Source organism: Epinephelus moara, chromosome 17, assembly GCF_006386435.1.
Source record: "Epinephelus moara isolate mb chromosome 17, YSFRI_EMoa_1.0, whole genome shotgun sequence".
In the NCBI taxonomy this organism is placed as follows: domain Eukaryota; kingdom Metazoa; phylum Chordata; class Actinopteri; order Perciformes; family Serranidae; genus Epinephelus; species Epinephelus moara.
In genome coordinates this window covers 27850997-27870677 of record NC_065522.1, presented here as the reverse complement: position 1 = coordinate 27870677, position 19681 = coordinate 27850997, and the positions used below count along the sequence as shown (strand labels likewise).

Genomic DNA, 19681 nt, shown 5'->3' with positions numbered 1-19681 from the left:
ACTTTGCACTTGAAGGTTGCCCGTTCTCTTACGTTTTAACAGGTCTGACGCTACTATGCGCCCCGGCTGTATCTAGGCTAACGGCTAACATGCTAACTATTGTTTTTATGTCACTAGTCACTTGAAACAAATTTAAGACGATAGGAGACAGGTTGAAATAAACCGAAATTTCCCTTTAAGTCAAAGAAAACTTTTTTTTCCATTTGCAGTGTTATATTTGGTGGTAGGACTCTCTTCAGGGGCCTCTCTGCCCTTCCATGCGCCTACATGGAAAGCCTAAGGCAGGGAGAGCAGCAGCAAAGACCCCCTGGTAACAGAGCCTGAAATAACGCTATGCTCAATTCTTTAAATCTGCATTTACTCAAATTTTATCAAATTTCATTTAAAAAGCAACTTTTTTTTTGAATGAGGTTAGTTTTTCTGAGCTTTTGCACCGTAAATAAAGATATCATATTCACGCCTTTGGATCTAGCATCTAGGAAACTGTATAAATCGCTCATACTAGCTGAGACTTTACAACAACTTACCTCAGACAGACTGACGGATGCTGCTCTGGACACAGATAATAGGATCCCAGTAGTTGATGTAAATTCACATTACTGCCTGGTTTCACATTCTATTCACTTATTTGCCACACCCCGGGTGTCTAAAGGCGTTACAGCTGCGGGCTGTAACATCAAAATAAAGCACAGTTTCCACCAGACACTTTCAGTATGGTACCTTTGGAACCAACAGTAACCCTTAAGACATGGTACCGAGACCCTAGTGCTTCCACTGCAAACTGTACTCTTAAATGTGGCACTCACTGTATTTCCTCATTATCGGTGACACAGATGGAAGTCTGCACCTCGTTTATCGTACACAGAACAGGCTGCAGTGAGAGTCTCTCTCCATGGGATATTTAGAAATAGCAGCTTTGTGCATTTAGTCCTTCTCAGGCAAGCTCAGGGGTTTAGTGTTGCTGTAGCCCACAGGAACAACGCTCCATGATGCTTTTTTTTTTCTCCGAGTGAGGATTAGAATATATACAGTTCACATAACCTGGCTGAAATTAATTTAAAGACTTGAAGATCCACTCATTACTAAAAGTGTCTGTCATATAAAATTTAAAGGTGTGTTGATGGATTCACGTCATCAACTCATGCATTGAGTAACATTACAAGTTAACGTTCTGCCTTAAAAGTCGCTGGCAGTCGACCCAGTGAATGAAGTTTTTTTTTTAGGCAGCAAAACATCCTTTCATTTTATAGTTACAGTTTACTAATAAAACTCTCCACAGTATGAAAAGTGGTTACATGAGCCTCAAAACCAGACACAACTCAGCCCTGAGCAGAGTGACCGTCCTCTATTGACCAATCAGACTGCAGTGTTCACAGCTCCACCTTTTAGTACCAGATCTGTGTGCTAGGTACCCCAACAGAGGGGGGACCAAACATGGGGACGATACAGAACAGTTCCTTTGGTACCATCCACAACATTTCACAGTGGAAATGGAAAAAAAAATGCGTACTGAACTGAATTGTACTGCTAGGTAGAAATGGAGGCTTAAAGTGCTAAAAAATGCCAAAAATCTCCAGAGTTGAGTTGGCTTAAAATGACCCATAGTTTCATCAATTTGAGCAACCACTTTAACATTACACGTAGTGTTTGATCTACTGCTAATAAAGTATATATTGATAATGGCAGCTTTAAAGTCCAATAAACAGGAAGTAAAAGTCCTTATTTATCTGAAGACAAAACAGAAAAGCAGCCCTTAAACAGGCCTCGTATCACTAAACAAACAAGTAAATTATAAATAAAGAAGATGAAATCGTGCTCTCAATTTCAGTGCAAATAATTTCAGAAAATATTCTCACATTTTTAAACTTGTTTAAAGTCAGATTTGTTTTTTTCTGGCACACAGTACATCGACATGTGTGACCGAACCGTCAAACAACGTCTCCAGAGAACATTAATATGTCTGTAAGCCTGAGATATTATTAGTTTTATATTGAAATGTGCATGTTTATTGGATCAGCAATATGTAATTTAACTTTGGCAGTAATTTAACTCAACATTAGCACCAGTAGAGCTTCTTTAATGAGACAGGGCGACAGAGGGATGGAGGAAATGAGGGAGAAGACTGAACAAGACTCTGTACTTAGCAGTCTGGCAACAAAGAGGAAGTTGATTGATGTTGCTAGATATTGCAGAGAGCAGTCACACACACACACACACACACACACACACACACTCGTATACGGCGTCCCACCCTTACTTGTGACAGCTGTGGAGTGATAACTTAATGTACTTGGACAGAGTTGGTGGATAAAGTGAGCCACACACACACGCACACGCACACACACACGCACACACACACACACACACACACACACACGCACGCACACACACACACACAGGGTGTAGTATGTTTACTCTCAGTGTTGGTGTGTGTTGTTATGAAGTGTGAGAGCATGATGTGGATTTAGACTCTGATTTAGAGAGAGTGTGAAGTCATCACACAGTCAGCAGAGACGAGTCATTTCAACACACACACACAGAGTGCAGGTTTGTGTATAAATCAGACGTATTGTTAAGCGAAACACGACCCTGTGTCTGCCCTGCTAAAAGCCTTATTTGCCTCCTTATAATCGCCTCAATCGAGGGTAAAGTTACAGAAAATTTCTCAGTGAATCCAAAGCCAAGCATCGCTGACATTTTCAGTTTAATATTCGGAGGAAGATCAGGAAAATCTGAGTCCAAGAGCTCAGAGGAAAAAGCCTGAATTGTGCGGTCAAATTTTCGGGTGTATCCAAAGGACAGCGCGGCGTATGAACTGTAACAGAAAGCATATCAAAAGTGTAGAGAGTGATGTCCTGCTCAGGAGTCTTTGTATTGATACACTTGATTTCTCACCTGAAACCTCAAATCTTTCTCAGCATAAACTTTATTAGGTACAACTGTTCAGCTACTCGTTAATGCAAATAGCTAATCAGCCAATCACGTGGCAGAAACTCAATGTACTTAGGCATGTAGACATGGTGAAGACGAGCTGCTGAAGATCAAACAGAGCATCAGAATGAGGAAGAAAGGTTATTTAAGTGCCAGACACGTAACCATCTCTAGGGTTTACAGAGGATGGTCCCAACAAGAGAAAATATCCAGTGAGCCAAAATGTCTTGTTGATGCCAGAGGTCAGAGGTCAGAGGAGAATGGCCAGACTGGTTCAAGATGATAGAAAGGCAACAGGAAGTCAAATAACCACTGGTTCCAACCAAGGTCTTCAGAAGACCATCTCTGAAGCAACAACACCTTGTCCAACCTTGAAGCAGATGGGCTCCAAAAAAGACGGGGTCCAACCTGGTACTAGCAAAGTGTTCCTAATAAAGTGGCCAATGGGTTTATTACATTACTGTAAACAGCCATAACTCTACTGAAACAGAAGCTCAGTTTAGTTCATAGTCTTCAACGACCCTGATTCAGAGGAAAGATTCTCACTCCGTCTAATTGAGACACTGGATTCCCCCGTCGGACTTTTTAAAGTTTTGCCAAAAGCCCCTCTCTCTCCTCACCTTCCTATAAATCCATCATCACCTGTCCTGGTTATTAGTAAAGTCTTTAAATTCAGAAAAGCTAATTCCACTGTGGGAAGTTGGCAAGTGCAGCTTTTAGTTTGGCGTAAAATCTCCTCACCAAGTATTTTTGGGAGCGTTGCAGTGACGTATTGACATTTGCTGCAGATCACAGGGGAGCGATTTTATTTCAGGTGTGAAAAGCCTTTTTTTTTTTTTGTCAACATAACAACAGCCAAGGTGTCACACACACACACACACACACACACACACACACACACACACACACAGATAAAAAGGACGACTGAGGGAATGGAAAGAGAAGGAGAGGAAACTGTGTGCACCAGCTGCAGAGTGAAGCCCATTAGCACAGAGTTGAGACGGGATCAGATACTGTCTGGCAGTTTAGTGTGGATTTACCAGAGGCGATAATAGGTAGAATACACACATACACACACACACACACACACACACACACACACACACACACACACACACAGGTCCAGTGTGGAAGTGGTGATGTAGTGAGAGATGTGTCGATGGAGTGCTGCTCCAAACTGATAGCTGCCTCCCATCATGTTTCCCAGAGCGTCTCTCCTCCTCTGTCTTATCGTCCAACACAATTTTATTTCAGGTTTTTCTAACGTGTACAAAGAGGAGAATTTATCATCGTAGCATCGACTGCATATAAACAGTAAAAGCAGAGATGAGCGGATGATTTATGAAGTTTAAGAGACTGGTTACTGTGGAGTTTGAAGACACCCAAAAAAAGTACAGAAACTTAAGGAATAAAGATAAAATTAGTAGGTAATAAAGAAGACTTTTAACCCTTTGAAACCCGAGCTAGTTGGCTCCATTTCTTTCAAAAACATTGGAAGAAGGCGATGAGCAACTTTAAGAAGAAATGACCCCCCAAAAGTAAGAAATTTAAAAAAAAAAATAGACAAAAAAGAAAGAAAACTACAAAAACAAACAAGGAACTTACCTAAAAAAGAGCTTAAAAAATAATAGTAAATCTGTAACATAATTTTAAATATACATTTGTACACATTTTTCCCAGCTTTTTAAAAAAAAAAAATTTTCTTGCAGTTATCCGAACATTGCTTGCCACGTTGGTTGTCGCCTTTTTTCCCGTGTTTCCGAAAGATATCGAACCAATTTCCTTAGAGACACACATCGAGTGGATATAGCTCATAGGAAGACAGACGTTGCTGTTAGAAAAAGGTCAATCTTAACTTCTTCTTGTTTATTTTCCTCTGCTCTGTGTGTGTGTGTGTGTGTGTGTGTGTGTGTGTGTGTGTGTGTGTGTGTGTGTGTGTGTGCAGGAACATTTCTGGAGTCTGGATAAAGCTGAGACCAAACTGCCTCCTAAACTGACCATCCAGATCTGGGACAATGACAAGTTCTCCTTCGACGACTACCTCGGTAAAACACATTACTCTGAGTGTGTGTGTGGGTGTGTGTGTGTGTGTGTGTGTGTGTGTGTGTGTGTGTGTTTCCACTGGTTATTGGTGTGTTTAGTGTTGCCTTCGTACTTTATTTTAACCCTTATAAAGTTTTAGTCTGTCTTCATGTTGAGACCTCATGAACCATCACCATCACATTAATCCCCCTTTTTCATTTTATCTTTGGCTAGCATTTCTGCTTTTCTAATAGGTTGTCAAAGGTTTTATTGGCTAGATAACCATGATACATAAACATGAACAAAATGCTTGGATAATAAATGTCTTTTTACACATTTAGTGACAGTGGTCCCCAGATACTGTATCGTCCCAGTCAAAATAGTGCAAGTCTGGACTGATGGTCTAATGCAGTTTATTTTGTTCTAAATTAACTCCATTGACCAACTTAAGAGCTAAACAGACATTAAACAAAAAGAGGACAAAAAATGCATTAAGCCTGATTTATGGTCCTGCGTTAAATCAACGATGTACCTACGTCGTTGCCGTGATGCCATCGTGAACCCTTTGAACTTCTCCGTCACTCCATTTCGTCACAGTGCAATTCACCGCCAGAGCGGTAGGGGGCTGCGTTCCTTTCCTGAATGGTTATCATCGTCTCCAGTTGATTCTTTGTTTAGCTTCCGGCTTTTCCGGTCACAGTGAACAAGGGCGACCGAGAGAGAGAGAATCTTGCTGGAGTTGTAGTTGTTGGATGTCGAAGAAAGTATGTTAGATGGCGGGGATGGTGCAATCCGGAAATACGGAACCGGAAATGCGTTGATACCAAGCAAACCAATCACAGCCCTCTCGGTCTGCGCTGGGTCTGCGTCGCCTCGGCCTGTAGTTACATTTTTTGGGAGGTGCACGTCAGGCTACGCCGGGGGCTACGGAGAGCCTCCTGCGTAGCCACATACCCTACGACGTAGGTACGTTGTTGATTTAACGCAGGACCATAAATCAGGCATTAGACCTCACCTTGATTACACCAGAAAGTTAGCAAATACACAAAAAACACAGAATTATTAGACAGTTGGACCCAAATTAATGCAGTTAATTCCGTGTTTATTTTCTGTGCTGTTTATCTCCGTCTCAATGTTACTTCAGCGTCTGTAATCTCTTTAGCCCCTTTTACACTGCCAGATTTTCGGCAAATGTTGGGCCGTTTCGCCAGCAAGCTGCGAGCGTTTAGACACACAGAGCCGGATTGGCGAGTTGATCCGAGGTGCCCAATTTTCCGCCTCGTAGGGTAGACATATGGGCAGAACCTTTGTGGTTTAAAAAGAACGAGGCGCCCTTCCACCACGGGAGGAGCTGTTGATGACGCTGCACGTGTGAGCCACTGGCGGTGGATAAACAGGAAACAGCTGATAGCAGGAATTAGCAAGCAGCTAGTAGCAAGAGGGAAACACAAACCTGACAGACACTGTAAAGATGAGCAACTGGGGAGACAAGGAATTGCGCGCCCTCCTTGTCCTCGCAAACGAAGAGGCCATTAACCGTCAGATGACGGGGACGGTGAACAACGGGCCGACCTACGAGAGAATCACCGAAGGACTGACCAGCCGCGGCTTCCCTCCCACGTCACTGTTTACGTCACACGCTGAGCTACACGTTTTGTTACTTGCTCACGCCCCCCATTGCCCCGAAAAAGAAGACACATTCTGTATGAACAGAAGTAGGTAGGCGGCATTTTGCTGCACTCCCCGATTTTGCTTTTATACTGCCAATGCTGAAAAAACACTGATTGGGCTTTCCTGCAAATTTGCCTGCTGTCTCTTCAAAATAAAAGCACTTTCATGTTCACGGGAAAAATCTAAATAAAGGCAAAATCAGTACATTACAAATGCAAATTTAACGCATCAACTACAGAACATTGGGGTAACTTATACATACTGTATCTTTAAAGCAGGGTTTTGGCCATTTTTGGCTGGAATTTGGACTCATCCGGTTCAATCTTAAATCAAAACACATGGAATTATTGTCCTTCGCTTTTTTCCATCATGAAATTCAGCACAGTTGCAGTTAAGGAGCAACAGAAGAGATTCAGCTGCACCACTCACTGTTAGATCTTAGCTATCATGTGTGTTTTTACTTCCACACTAAAAGCCTTCAATTCTAATTTGCTCTAAAATACTTAAAGGCTTACTCTAAACAGGTCCATATTTCTCAGATTAAAGTCGGTCAGAAACATACATACAAGCCTTTTGGTTGTAGAAATACACTTAAATCACATCGGCTCTGACTTTTAGACAGTTTTTCCCCAGTTTCTGTCCAAGCTTTAGGTGGTAAATCTATCTGAGGAACCACATGTGCAACGTGCGTACAGACAAACTACTGTGATAACATTTATCTTTGGAATTAACGCTCTTCCATTTCCACTGTGTTGGCACATTTCACAGAGAGGAAGGGCCCGTTTTATTTTCTCTTCTCAAGCTGTCAAAATTCTGCCTCTCCTTCACCCCTGACGCTGCCCCGGCCCCGTCCCTTGAAATAACTCACCGCTGCCGCACCTCTCCTCTTTCACTCCCGCTCCTGCTTCATTTCATCTTTTCTCTCTTTGCCATGACGGTCTGTAGAGCGAGCGGAGCATCCGTCTGCGGTGCGAGAGGAGGAGGAAGATGAGGAATCCAGATCCGTTCCTGTCTGTCACCATCTTTCTCTCCCGCTCGACTTTATTCACCTCGTACGATCTGTGGGTGTGTGGCCACCTCAAAGCATTTCTTCCATTCCTCGCTGTCTTCGGCTCGTCAGCTCGGGCCGCCAACTGTTAATCTCCCTGCACGGTGTGAGGGTCAGACACGAGCCATTTTCCTACTGTCACACTCTCAGACTGCAGCCAGCTCTGGAAAAACACTTCCAGTGGACATCTAGTCTCTCTTCAGCCATTCATCAACCCACAATCCCTCCATACTTAACGTCAATGATGATCAAAACTCTGCTAACTACCCTCTACCACAGGATCGTCCATTATTAGTCATTAAGGAGAGCTGGCTATGTGGAGAGCTGACACAGCTGGTTCATACAGATCTGGATTTCCCAAAAGATTCTCAAGGCTAATATAATAATATCCATCTTTCAAACTTCTTCAGCATCCAAAAAGCACCGTGATTTAACACTGAACCTGCAAACTGCACAGTTAATACAGGTTTTATTCATAAATTAAGTGACGTCGGATGTAAAATGAGTCATAATGTTTCTTTTCATCTTGAACAATTGAACTTGAACTATTCATTCATTCAATCTGTACTGCTTTCAGTTTGACAGAATTGTTCAAGTCCAACTACATTATCTGGAAAATATATGGTGGTCTGTTCATTAGTTACTAGGGTGTAGGTGTCATTTCGGTTTTGGTTGTTTTTGTTTGAGGCACGAAATCAACTTGATTACAGTTAAGAAGATCATGTTTTGTGTTAAAGTACCCTTTTTCATGACACTATCTCGACTGGAAACACAGCGATGTCTCTGTAAAATAACAACTGCTTTTTGCGCCTAAGCAGCCACAGGACACACACCAATGACTCGCTAAATCATGACCAGGTGGTTGTTTTTGTTTGAGGCAAAAAACCAACTTGATTACAGTTAAGAAGATCGTTTCGTACTAAAGTACCCTTTTTCATGGCACTGTCCCAACTGGAAACACGGCGATGTCTCTGTCAAAAACAACTGCTTTTTGTGCCTAAATCGCCACAGGACACACACCAATGACTCGCTAAATCATGACCAGGTGGTTGTTTTTGTTTGAGGCACAAAACCAACATGATTAGAGTTAAGAAGATCATGTTTTGTATTAAAGTACCCTTTTTAATGGCACAATCTCGACTGGAAACACAGCGATGTCTCTGTAAAATAACAACTGCTTTTTGTGCCTAAGCAGCCACAGGACACACACCAATGACTCGCTAAATCATGACCAGGTGGTCGTTTTTGTTTGAGGCACAAAACCCACTGGATTACAGTTAAGAAGATCATGTTTTGTATTAAAGTACCCTTTTTAATGGCACAATCTCGACTGGAAACACAGCGATGTCTCTGATTCTTTTTCGTCATGCTCAAGCCCTGTGTGAGTGGACTGTAAATGTCTCCTCAGGTCACCTGGTGATGGACCTGAACCACATGCTGCGCCCCGCCAAGTCTGCAGAGAAATGTAACCTGCAGCTGCTGGAGCAGCCGGCGGATAAACTGGTGTCTCTGTTCGAGCAGAAGACCGTCAAAGGATGGTGGCCCTGCACCTGCGAGCAAAACGGAGAGAAGATCCTCGCTGTGAGAAAAACAAACACACAACCATTGCATGTTCCCAGTCAGGTAGCATGTTAGCTCACCAGCTACAGATGTTCCCCAGCTAGCCCTGCGTGTAGTCACTACGTCATCAAGCTTCTGCTCCAGGTGGGACCGCACCAGTAAAGGCTTGTTGTGTGTTTTTCAGGGGAAGGTGGAGATGTCTCTGGAGATCGTGACGGAGCAGGAGCAGGAGGAGAGACCGGCTGGACTCGGGAGAGACGAACCCAACATGAACCCTCACCTGGAGGAGCCTCAGTGAGTCACACACACACACACACACACACACACACACTCACACACACTCATTCACACGCACATATAGTCTCACACTTACAAATATGGTTCGTCATCCTCTTCTCTTGTCTCAGGCGCCCAGAGACCTCCTTCCTGTGGTTCTCCTCCCCCTATAAGACTCTCAAGTTCATCCTTTGGAGGCGGTTCAAGTGGTTCATCATCCTCTTCATTATTCTCTTCTTCATCTTACTCTTCCTCGGCGTCTTCCTCTACTCCTTCCCGGTGAGTTTGAGTCTGTTCATTGATTATTTGTTTATTGGTTTGCGAACGCATTTTTAATGACCAAACAAAGCCACAAATTTTTGATGCATGTCGTTAACTGGACTTTTGTACGGTATTAACTTTATGTGTAGGCTACAGCAAAACAAAGCAAGAAATAGGCCTAATAACAATAAAAAAAATTAAAAGACTTGACAAAATCAAAATCAAGTCTGTGAAATCAGGCAGGTGAAACACTCTTTCAGTGTGGTATAACCATTGACTGTATAAATTATGGATGTAGCTACCAGGATGTCACCTATTGGTTTCTAGACTGCTGTTTTAAAACCTAAAGTTCGGCATTTTGGCTGTCGCTATCTTGGTGTTTTGAAGCCAGAAGTGCCCATAGTTGGACGAGAGGTTGGAGCTGTGGATCTGACTGTCAATGCGTAACTTTAAACCTTAATAAAATGTAAAAGGGTGAGTTACAAAACAAAATCACCCCCGCACAGTTAACATGAATGTTGAAATTATCTGTAGAGACCAAAACCATGTTTTGTACCAGGCTGTAAACGTGTATTTCTGCTGTGAAGTTGAACATCTTAACATGGGGGGTCTATGGGGATTGACTCGGTCCTGGAGCCGCCCTCAAGTGGCCATTAGAGGAACTGCAGTTTTTGGCACTTGGCATTGGCTTCATTTTTCAGCCTCTGAGGTTGCCAGTTTGGTATGACACCACGCAGCGGATGGAACAAAACCAGGTGGCCGTACTGGAATTGTCCCTCCCTGCTCCCTCACAGTCAAGATGGCTCAGAAATTCAGACTAATTGATCTTGTATTGTTCCTGACTTCAGTGGATCATTACATATAGATGTCAGTCTCTGAGCCAAGACGAAGGACAAAATGTGTCCTGCAACAGATGGCAAGGCTCGTTGTTTGTAGCCAGGACGATTTTTGGAAAACTGGAGTGAGGGGTCAGCAGTCAGTAACAGTATAAAACAACTGTGAATAACCAGAACCACGAGAGGTCCTTGCACATTCCCCTAAAAATTATGTAAATGTGTCCTTTATATTTAATGCTTTATTGGTTCAGAGAATTGAAGTCAACACAAGAAGTTTGTGCTCTAGAGAAAGGATCAGCACACACTAAGCCCTATGATAAGCTATTATGGCAAGGCTTAACTATACAGACTAGTGAGCAGTGATAACTAACATGTCTTTGGGGTCATCGGGCGGGAACCTCCTTTCACCGGTGTTTTGTCTAGTTGGTCCCACAACACCTCCAGGAGGCTAGACAGTGATCTCTGGTGTCCCAGAGACACTCCCCTAATGCCAGGTCTCACTGCTCCCCACACCAACCCAATAACCTCCTTTACCTTACTTACACATGGCTTTCTCAGCCCAGACAACACTGCCACCTTCAACCAAACCAGGCTCCATACATGCGAGCTCCAGGTAGAAGCAGTGCCAATACTACCTTTCCTAGCACATTCACCATACTCTATCTCACACGCTACATAGCATAACTCCAATATAAGCTAAAGAAAAAAACTAATGAAGTACTGAACTAATAATGAATGATGAACTAATAAAGAAATGACAGAAGAAATTAAAAGGAGAAAGGCAAAGAAAGGGACAATTGAAATCCATTTTTATTTGTCTTTTGTGTCTGCCCTGAGGGAAAAAAGAAGAAAGCAAATGAGAGTTGATTAAAGAGAAATTAACCTTGTGCATCCACTTTCACCCTACAGAACTACGCTGCCATGAAGATGGTGGGACCTTTCGGACCGGCCAAGGCAGCAGAGTGACGATAGAGGAGAGACGAGGAAAGTGGAGAGAATAAACAGAAGAAAGAAAACGAGCTGAAGAACAACGTTTATACGAGTGAAATGAGGCTGAATTTAACCAGTTTTCATGCCATTCTTCTTCCTTTCCCCGAGTCTTTAAAACATCTTGCTAAAGTTGGGAGCGAAAACTGCAGTGATGAACTCGTGAACTTTCGTCTGACTGTTCCAGATAAGTTTACACTCTCTTTTGTACAGATAGACCTGATTAGCAATAGTGCCCGAGGTTCACAAACACCTCCGACACGACGAGCGAGTGTGTTTTCCATTTGTGCCTTCACCGTCTCCCCTCTCATCACAAACGCCGCATTACTGTACCGAACGTTCTCATCAGATCTCAGCATGTGTCGCCCGCGTCCTCGTCGTCCCTCCGTCTCCTCCGCCCTCACGCTGAGAAGAAGGGGAATAAAAGCTCATCGCCAAACGTTGCCATGTTCGGGAGAAAGAAAAAAAACAGAATCAAAGATTGTGATGTTGTTGCCTGATCTTTTCACCACCTGCTGTTTCCCCCCGGCGGCGCTGAGGCACAGTCAGGTCAGGCAGCGGTGACTGAACGGCTTCAAACCGTCAAACTTTTATCATCTAAAGATTCAGTGTTTATGAAGAAGAAGCTTAAAAACAATGGTGATCCTATTCTCTGTACAGTATGACATCATTTCTACATGTGCTGCCTTCAAGTGCAATCAGAAAAGTCGTTAAATGTACAACTTGATATCTTATGTTATCTGCTTTATTGTCTTATCTGGTTTGTCTCAGAAGTTACCAGTTTAAATATAGCGTTTAAAAATCCAAGCTGCGTTCACAATCACCTCCTCACATGTACATGTTTAACCTCCACGTTGTAAAGTTACTTCCTGCTTCTCCTCTTCTTCCCTTTCCTCTTTCTCCTCAGCCTCACCTTCTTTTTTCCTCCTGCTTTGCTGCCCCTCCATGTCCTTTTCCTCCCTTCCCATTCCCCTCCTTCCTTTTAAACCTTCGTCTATCCTCCTTTATCTCATTGTGCTCTTCCTCTTCTTCTCCCCAGTCTCATTTTCTTCCTTCTCTCCTCCCCGTTTCCTTTTCATCCTCATTTCCTCCTCCTTTGCTTTCCCTCCACTTACTTTTCCTCCTGTTCCTCCTCCTCTTCTTCCCTTCTCTTCCTTTTTATCCTCCTCTCTCCTTTGCTCCTCTATCCTCCTTCATCTCATTATGTTCTTCCTCCTCTTCTCCTAAGTCTTGACTTCTTCCATGTCCTTTTCATCCTTCCTTCCTGTTCCCTTCCTTCCTTTTTAACCTCCTCCTCCTCTTCCCCTTTGCTACCCTTCCTCTATCCTCCTTTTCCAAATGTCTTCTTGCTTCTTCTTTTGCTCCTGTTCTTCCTCCTCCTCCTCCTCTCTTTTACACCTCTTCTTCTATCCTCCTTTATCCCATTGTGTTCTTCCTCTTCTTCCCTTTCCATTTCCTCATTAGCCTTACCATTTCCCTGTTTTCAGATTGTTTCCTCTCCTCTTCCTCCTCATTGCCTCCTCCTCCTCCTTTCCTGACTCCTATCATTCTTCCTCCTCTTCTCCCCATCTTCTCACTTCTCCACCTTTGCTTTCTTTTATCCTCATTTCCTCCTCCTTTGCTTTCCCGCCACTTAATTTTCCTCCTCTTCTTCCTCCTTTTCTCCCCCGCCTAGTCTTCTACGTCCTCCTGTTCCTCCTTCCTTCCTTTTTGTCCTCACCCCCCTCATTTTCTCCTCCTCTTCTCACTTGTGTCCTTTCTTCTGTCCTCCTTTATCTTATTATATCTTCTTCCCATCTTCCCTTTTTTTTCTCCTCCTCTTCATTTCCTCCTTTTTCTTTCAGTCTCCTTAACTTCCTTGTCCTGCTTTAAATTATTTCTCCTCCCCCCTTCATTCCTTTCTTCTTTCCCTCCATCTCTCCCTACACTTCTTTCACCTCCTGCATTAACCACCTCTTCTTCCCATCCTCCTTTTTCCCTCCTCCTCCTCTGCCACCTTCTCAGTTTTTCCTCTCCTTCATTTTCATCCTCCTCCTTTCTTCTGCCGTTCCTCCTCTTTTTCATTCATCCTTTATCTTTGCGTCTCCCCAACTTCCTCGTCCTGCTTAAAATTATATCTTCCTCCTTCTTCACCTCCCCTTCATGCCTTTCCTATTCTCCTCCCTCTGTTTTTGCATCTCCTTCTCCATTTCTCTTTCCCACTGCATAAAACTTCTCCTCCCTCCGTTTCCACTTCATACTCTATTTTTTCCTCCTCTTCACCTTCATCCTCCTTTTCTCCCTTCTGCCTTTTGCATCCTCCTGCATGTCATTGTGTTATTCATCCTCTTCGTCGTCCTCTCATGTCCTCCTTCCTCGTTTCCTCCTTTTCCTTTGCTTCTCTCCGGTCATTCTTTTCTTACTTCCCTTCTTCTCCTCTTGCTCAAACTCTGTCTGCCGTCCTCTTCTCCCCATCTTTCTTCTTGTTTTTTCCTCCTCCTCCTCCTCTTCTTCCTTCTCCTTTTTGTGTCCACCTGCATCCCACTGTGTTCCTTCTCCTCTTCTTCATCCTCCATCGCCTCCTTTCTTTTTCCTTTGAGTCTACCTAATTTCCTTGTCCTGGCTAAAGTTTTCTTCCTCCCTCTTTCCTTTCCTTTACTCTCACTTCCCTCCTTCTCTTGCTTCTCCTTATTCATTTCTGCCTCCTCTTTCCTCCCCTTCACCTCCACCCTCCTCGTCTTCCCTCTGCTCTTTGCGCCTAGTCTTTCAGCACTCTCAGGGTTCAGCATGTTAAGTCAGGGATTTGCTCTTGTTGATCTCGGCGGTGGTTTAGGCTTTGAAAGTTTGTTTTAGACAGATGGATGTGCACAGATAAGGACGACACACACACGCACACACACACTAAGACACACACAAAGTCCGAACAGGAAAGGTTAGAGGAGAGGGACTAATCCGCCCAAGATCTTACAGGATTTCCTGAAGTACGTTTATGAGCTCATAAGTGTGTTTTTTGAAACTGAACACAAACAAGAGAGAGATTTAACTCCACTCTCTTCTTCTCTTGTTTAATTCTGCATCTTCTCAGTGGTTCCCTCTAAAGTCCAAAGGCTGGGTGCGATCACGTGTCCGTTTGTTAGTTTGCTTTGGTCCGCACCGGAGTGGAAAAGTTGACTTTGTCCCGTTTGGTTCGTTTGGGTTTCACACCAGCCAATTACGAGCCAACCGGGCCTTGTAAACAAAAGTCACAAGCTCATTTATTGGACAGCGAGTTGGTCGTCCCGGCCAGGTCAGAGAGGGTTTACCTCCAGCTCTGCTAACCTCAGCATATATCACAGTAATTAACCTTTGAAAATCACTTAACAGCACATCGAATCTGAGCACCGGTCCAGACTTTTACTCCAGAATCCCGTTCGTTCGGCCCAGCTTTCCAAACACGAGCAACTCGCTCGCTATCAGATGTCAACATTTGTCTCCTTGTGCCCATAAAGTCAGGCATTGTGAGTTGTTTCCTGCAGAGCTGAGACCGCTGTGCTGCTCCTGAGAAACCACTGCGCAGTTTGCTTGGAGGTGGGCAGAGACCAGTCAGTGCCAGTGTAGTTCAAATGGGTTAGAAACAAACTAAATGCAAAGACTGAAAGAAAGGAAAGCTCATTGAGGTGCATTTTATTCATTAGCAGAACACTAAAAAGCATTAAGGCACTCCTGAGTTAAATCAGGAGTGCCTTGATTGTATTCTAGTGATTTAGTGACACTACATTGGTCTAGTTTGAATCATGTTCGTTTTCTATGCACCATTTGGCTTCCCTGTTTGAATGTAAGCATTTCTTACTGCCTACTGGATCCGGCTGTGATAATCTTCTACCATTCAGCAGACCCTACGCACAGGGCCTATGCCGTTGTGAGCATTTATACTTGTGCGGTGGTGTGTCTGTGTCACTCTGCAGTTACACCTCCAAAACACTAGTTGGTGGCAGAGGTTTCTGTGAAGTGCTGTGAAGTTAAGTTGATTCAAAACACACATTAAACACACATTAAACATGGCTTAATAGAGACAATTTCAAACACAAGTACACAAATCAGCTTCACTATAAAGGCCAAAACACACCGGCGCCATACGACGCACGTCGACATGCTGCGCCGCGGCACTTTACGCTATTGTCCTATTTTTCCAGTGTCGCCGCCCTTGAAAAAGCACTATTTTGTACTTCCCAGCTCCCATAGTTAATTAATAACATAAAGACAACTACAATAGGCAACGTACCGTTGTTGTCTAGTTGTCGTGGTCGTCCTGCATTGTGTGTTTTCTTCTTGCGCCCCGTCTTCTTCCTCGTCTTTTGTTCTAATTGGCGGTTGGCAACCAGTACCACGACCTAGCGGACTGGAGTGTGCAGTAGAAATCCAGTTGACACCCCGCAGCACGACGCTTTTTGTGTGTGTTGGGGGCGGCACTTGACTCGCGTCAATGACGCTGCCGTCATATGACGCCGCCGGTGTGTTTTGGCCTTAACTCGCAGCATTCACAGACAAACACTTGTCTTTATCTGGACACATTTTCCAAGCAAATACAACATGCTAACGTTATTAGCACAAGCCTATGGCATTTTACATTGTATAAATTAGCCTAGCAGCTAGCAGCAACATTTAACAAAGGTAACATTACAAATTTGGCTCCATTACAACTCACAAGGTTCACCAACAAAACAACTGTCTTATACTAAACACGTTTTCCAAACAAGTACAACATGCTAACATTATTAGCACAAGCCTTTGGCATTTTACATTGTATAAATTAGCCTTAATAAAGACTTAATAAAAGCTTTGTTTCCACTGAGGGAAATGGTTTCAGCTTACAGAAAAAGACAGGAGGTCTGTGTCACCGTGACGTGTAGTTACATTTCTGGGGAGGTGCACGTCAGGCTGCGGTGTAGGAGATGGTGTAGTCTCTACATCAGCGCAGAGCCTGCGTCTTAGGTACAGCGTTGATTCGATGCAGAAGTATAAATCCCGTATTACAAGGATGAAGATAGAGATCCAAGTTAAGAAAACATAAGACAACATAAGAAAAAGAAAGTCTCCGAAGCAAGAATTTGACATCCACACGATGAGTGATCAAAAGCAAAAGTTAGAAGCAGAGCTTCACACCGCAACAACTGCATCTGTTACCACATCTAACTGTGCTAAAAACGTGTAATTATGCTTGTAGAAACTATGCTAAATTTTAAATGCTTCTTTTCGCTCCTAAAGTGTTTCCATTGGACTCTGAAACAGCGACAGAACTGAGTAGCGCAACCAGAACATGACGCAGCCGGATCCTGTGGGCACTGGCAGTTAGACACAACAAAGCTGGTTGTGAGACACTAAAATCTGTTTTGAAATAAGTTGTTTGAAGCATTTGATAGCTTTTATTTTACTATCAGTGTTAACTAGTGTTCGTACTTTAGGGTATTTAGCTGTTGTTGGGTGAATGGTTGGGTTTTCCTGCTTGGTGTTCTTTGGTTCAGGCCACCTCTCTGTCCAAAATACGTGATTTCAGTCAGGACAACTTTAGCCAAATAAAACTTTATTTTCATTTGCAGTATTATATTTGGCGGTATAGCTCTGTTCTGGGGCCACTCTGCCTTTCCTCAGGCCTACCCAGAAAGCCTAAGATGGAGAGATCACTCCTTTCTGCCCTTCCATGCGCCTACACAGAAAGCCAAAGGTGGAGAGAGCACACCTCTCTGCCCTTCTACATGCAAACGAAGAAAACCTAAGGCAGAGAGAGCACACCTCACTGCCCTTCCATGCGCCTACATGGAAAGCCTAAGGCAGGGAGAGCAGCAGCAAAGACCCCACGGGAACAGAACAGAGCAGCATCAAAGACAAACGGAAATGACACTGATAAGTCAGACACAGCATGAAAAGGAGGAGCTGGGGTGGAGGTGGGTTGCAAAGCAGCTTGCAGAGGAAGCAGCAACAGCAGGCAGGCCAGAGCAGTTTAAATAGGGCGCCCTGAATGAGATTCGCCAAGTGGTTGCATATAAAGGAATCATGTGATCTATCAGCTGACTCCCCTTGTCAGTTGATTGGGCCGTTTGAGATCAGCTGATGTAGCTGGGATGTGAGCTGAGCATGACATCGTGTCCTGCCTGAACTGACGCTGTGCTCAGTTTGTGATTCTTCAAGCTGTTTACATGAAGAAATAACCTTGAAGTTTGAGTGAAGACTGAAATTTACCACTTGCTGAAAATGCGTCTTCAGATACAAGGCAGAAAAAATAAAATAGGTGTCTTCTTCTTCACTTTAGATGATACAAAGTGACACAAAATGGTTCAGCTCGGTCGAGAATTTGCACGCTGCGCTTGAATGAAAGCCAACGAGATACCTGTGAGGACGTGGACGAGAAAATTGTATTTAGATTTTTGTCTGGGTGTTTGCCTGAACAGATGACGAGTTTATTGACTTTTTTTGTAAGTGTATTACTTGTGTTAGTGTGTTGAAGTATCTGCAGTTATATATTTGAAAGAGCTTTAAACGTCCTGCTGATGTAAACCCACGAAGCCTCAAAATGGAGAAACCTTATTTGACAATCCTGTCATTATCAGTGAAAGTGCTCTTTATTATTTTATTCCAAGATGCCTTCGTACCGCAAAGTAAACATGAATTCAGCACTGTTTTGCCCCGATGTTATCCCTGTCAGTAAATGCAACGTGCCTTTAGCCTTTAGCTTTGCTGCCTTGACATAACACTAACCTCAGCAGAGAGATCGCAAACAACCAAAATGCTGTTTTTTTAATAGCTACGACTTCCAGTTGCCTTCATGATGCTTGCTGCTGTCTAAATGAGCATTCACCCAAAAATTTTAATTAAAATTTGTCGTTTTTTTGGTGGCTATGCACTGAATTAAACTGCTTAACCAATCTCTGATGGGTTGAAACTTTTAGCTAACTTTCACCTCTGGCCACACCCCAATCTGTGACGTCGCTATATTATTTTTCCATTAGCTGTCGAGGTCAGAATACCTGCTATGACATCACTGATCGGGGCTTGACCAGAGTAAACGTGTGATTATTCTGTGCAAATTAGCAACACTTGATTTTCTTTTTCTTGAAGTTTGAATTCTTGAAACGACTCGTTAAAGGCATAGTTTGACATTTTAGGAAATATGTTTACTTTATTTCATAGTATTACATATAAGATTGATACCACTTTAATGTCTTTACATTACCCATTAGCTTAGCTTAGCATAAAGACTTTAGAGCTGCTGGTAGGTGGATTTTGTTACGTCTGCACAGAATAGGCATATCTCAAAAAATGTCAAACTATTCTTCAGGGGATGAAAAAATAAAATCTCCAAAATGCAGTTTTTACATGTGCAAAAATGCACGTTTGCAAATCTTAAAGCTTTTTCTTTTTCTTTTTGTTTTTTTTTTTTAAACCCTATAACTTGCACTGAACTATAAAAGCAGAAACAAAGACATAGGCCAGATTTGACTGTGATTCCTGTTGCTGCAACAAAAAGCTTTCCTCTCTGGATGTACACGACAACACAAGCATCCCTCTGCCGTAAAACTGCACTAAACAATAACACGTACAGGAACTGGAAACAAAAACTGGTTTGAAGTTGAATGAGTGTTTTTACATGAACAGCACCGTGACAGTCTCTTAAGTTGTTGTTGTTGTTGATGTGGTAGAAGGTGGCCGACAGTATTGATGATATTTTAATGTATTCTGGGAGAAACAGACTGAATGTATTCCAAAACATGACGTGTATTTGACTTCATATCTGCAAAAAAAGCAATACCATGTGCACTGCATTGTGTCAGTATTATCAATAAACTGCATTTCTGATCAGCGCACAGTGTGTTTCTTTATGTCACAGAAAACATGTGCATATTGTGTATTACCTTGCCTCTGTGTTGAGTTCAAACATTGCAGTTTCTTCATGTTTATTCTGGTTATACCATGGCAACATACCAGCTATATAAGCATCGTTTATCTGTATTTTTAAGTGTTTTGTTTTTTTGTTCTGTTTTTTGTTTGTTTTTTTCTTCTGTATTAAACATGTGGTTAGGTTTAGGCCAAAAACCACTTGGTTAAAGTTAGCAAAACATCATGTTTTGGCTAAAAA

The 19681-nt window shown here is 42.9% G+C and overlaps 1 protein-coding gene across 4 annotated transcripts in view; it reads left to right on the top strand.

Annotated features, from left to right (window-relative positions):
* The window catches only part of dysf (dysferlin, limb girdle muscular dystrophy 2B (autosomal recessive)), a 155194-nt gene extending 135798 nt beyond the window's left edge, over nucleotides 1-19396 (top strand). For all 4 annotated transcript variants that reach the window (XM_050067920.1, XM_050067919.1, XM_050067918.1 and 1 more), the window contains 5 exons: nucleotides 4877-4976; nucleotides 9081-9253; nucleotides 9417-9526; nucleotides 9640-9787; nucleotides 11515-19396. In XM_050067920.1, coding sequence (XP_049923877.1) covers nucleotides 4877-4976; nucleotides 9081-9253; nucleotides 9417-9526; nucleotides 9640-9787; nucleotides 11515-11571 — 588 coding nt within the window. In that variant the 3' untranslated portion in view covers nucleotides 11572-19396. The remainder of the gene's footprint in view (nucleotides 1-4876; nucleotides 4977-9080; nucleotides 9254-9416; nucleotides 9527-9639; nucleotides 9788-11514) is intronic.
* The last annotated feature ends 285 nt before the right edge of the window (nucleotides 19397-19681 follow it).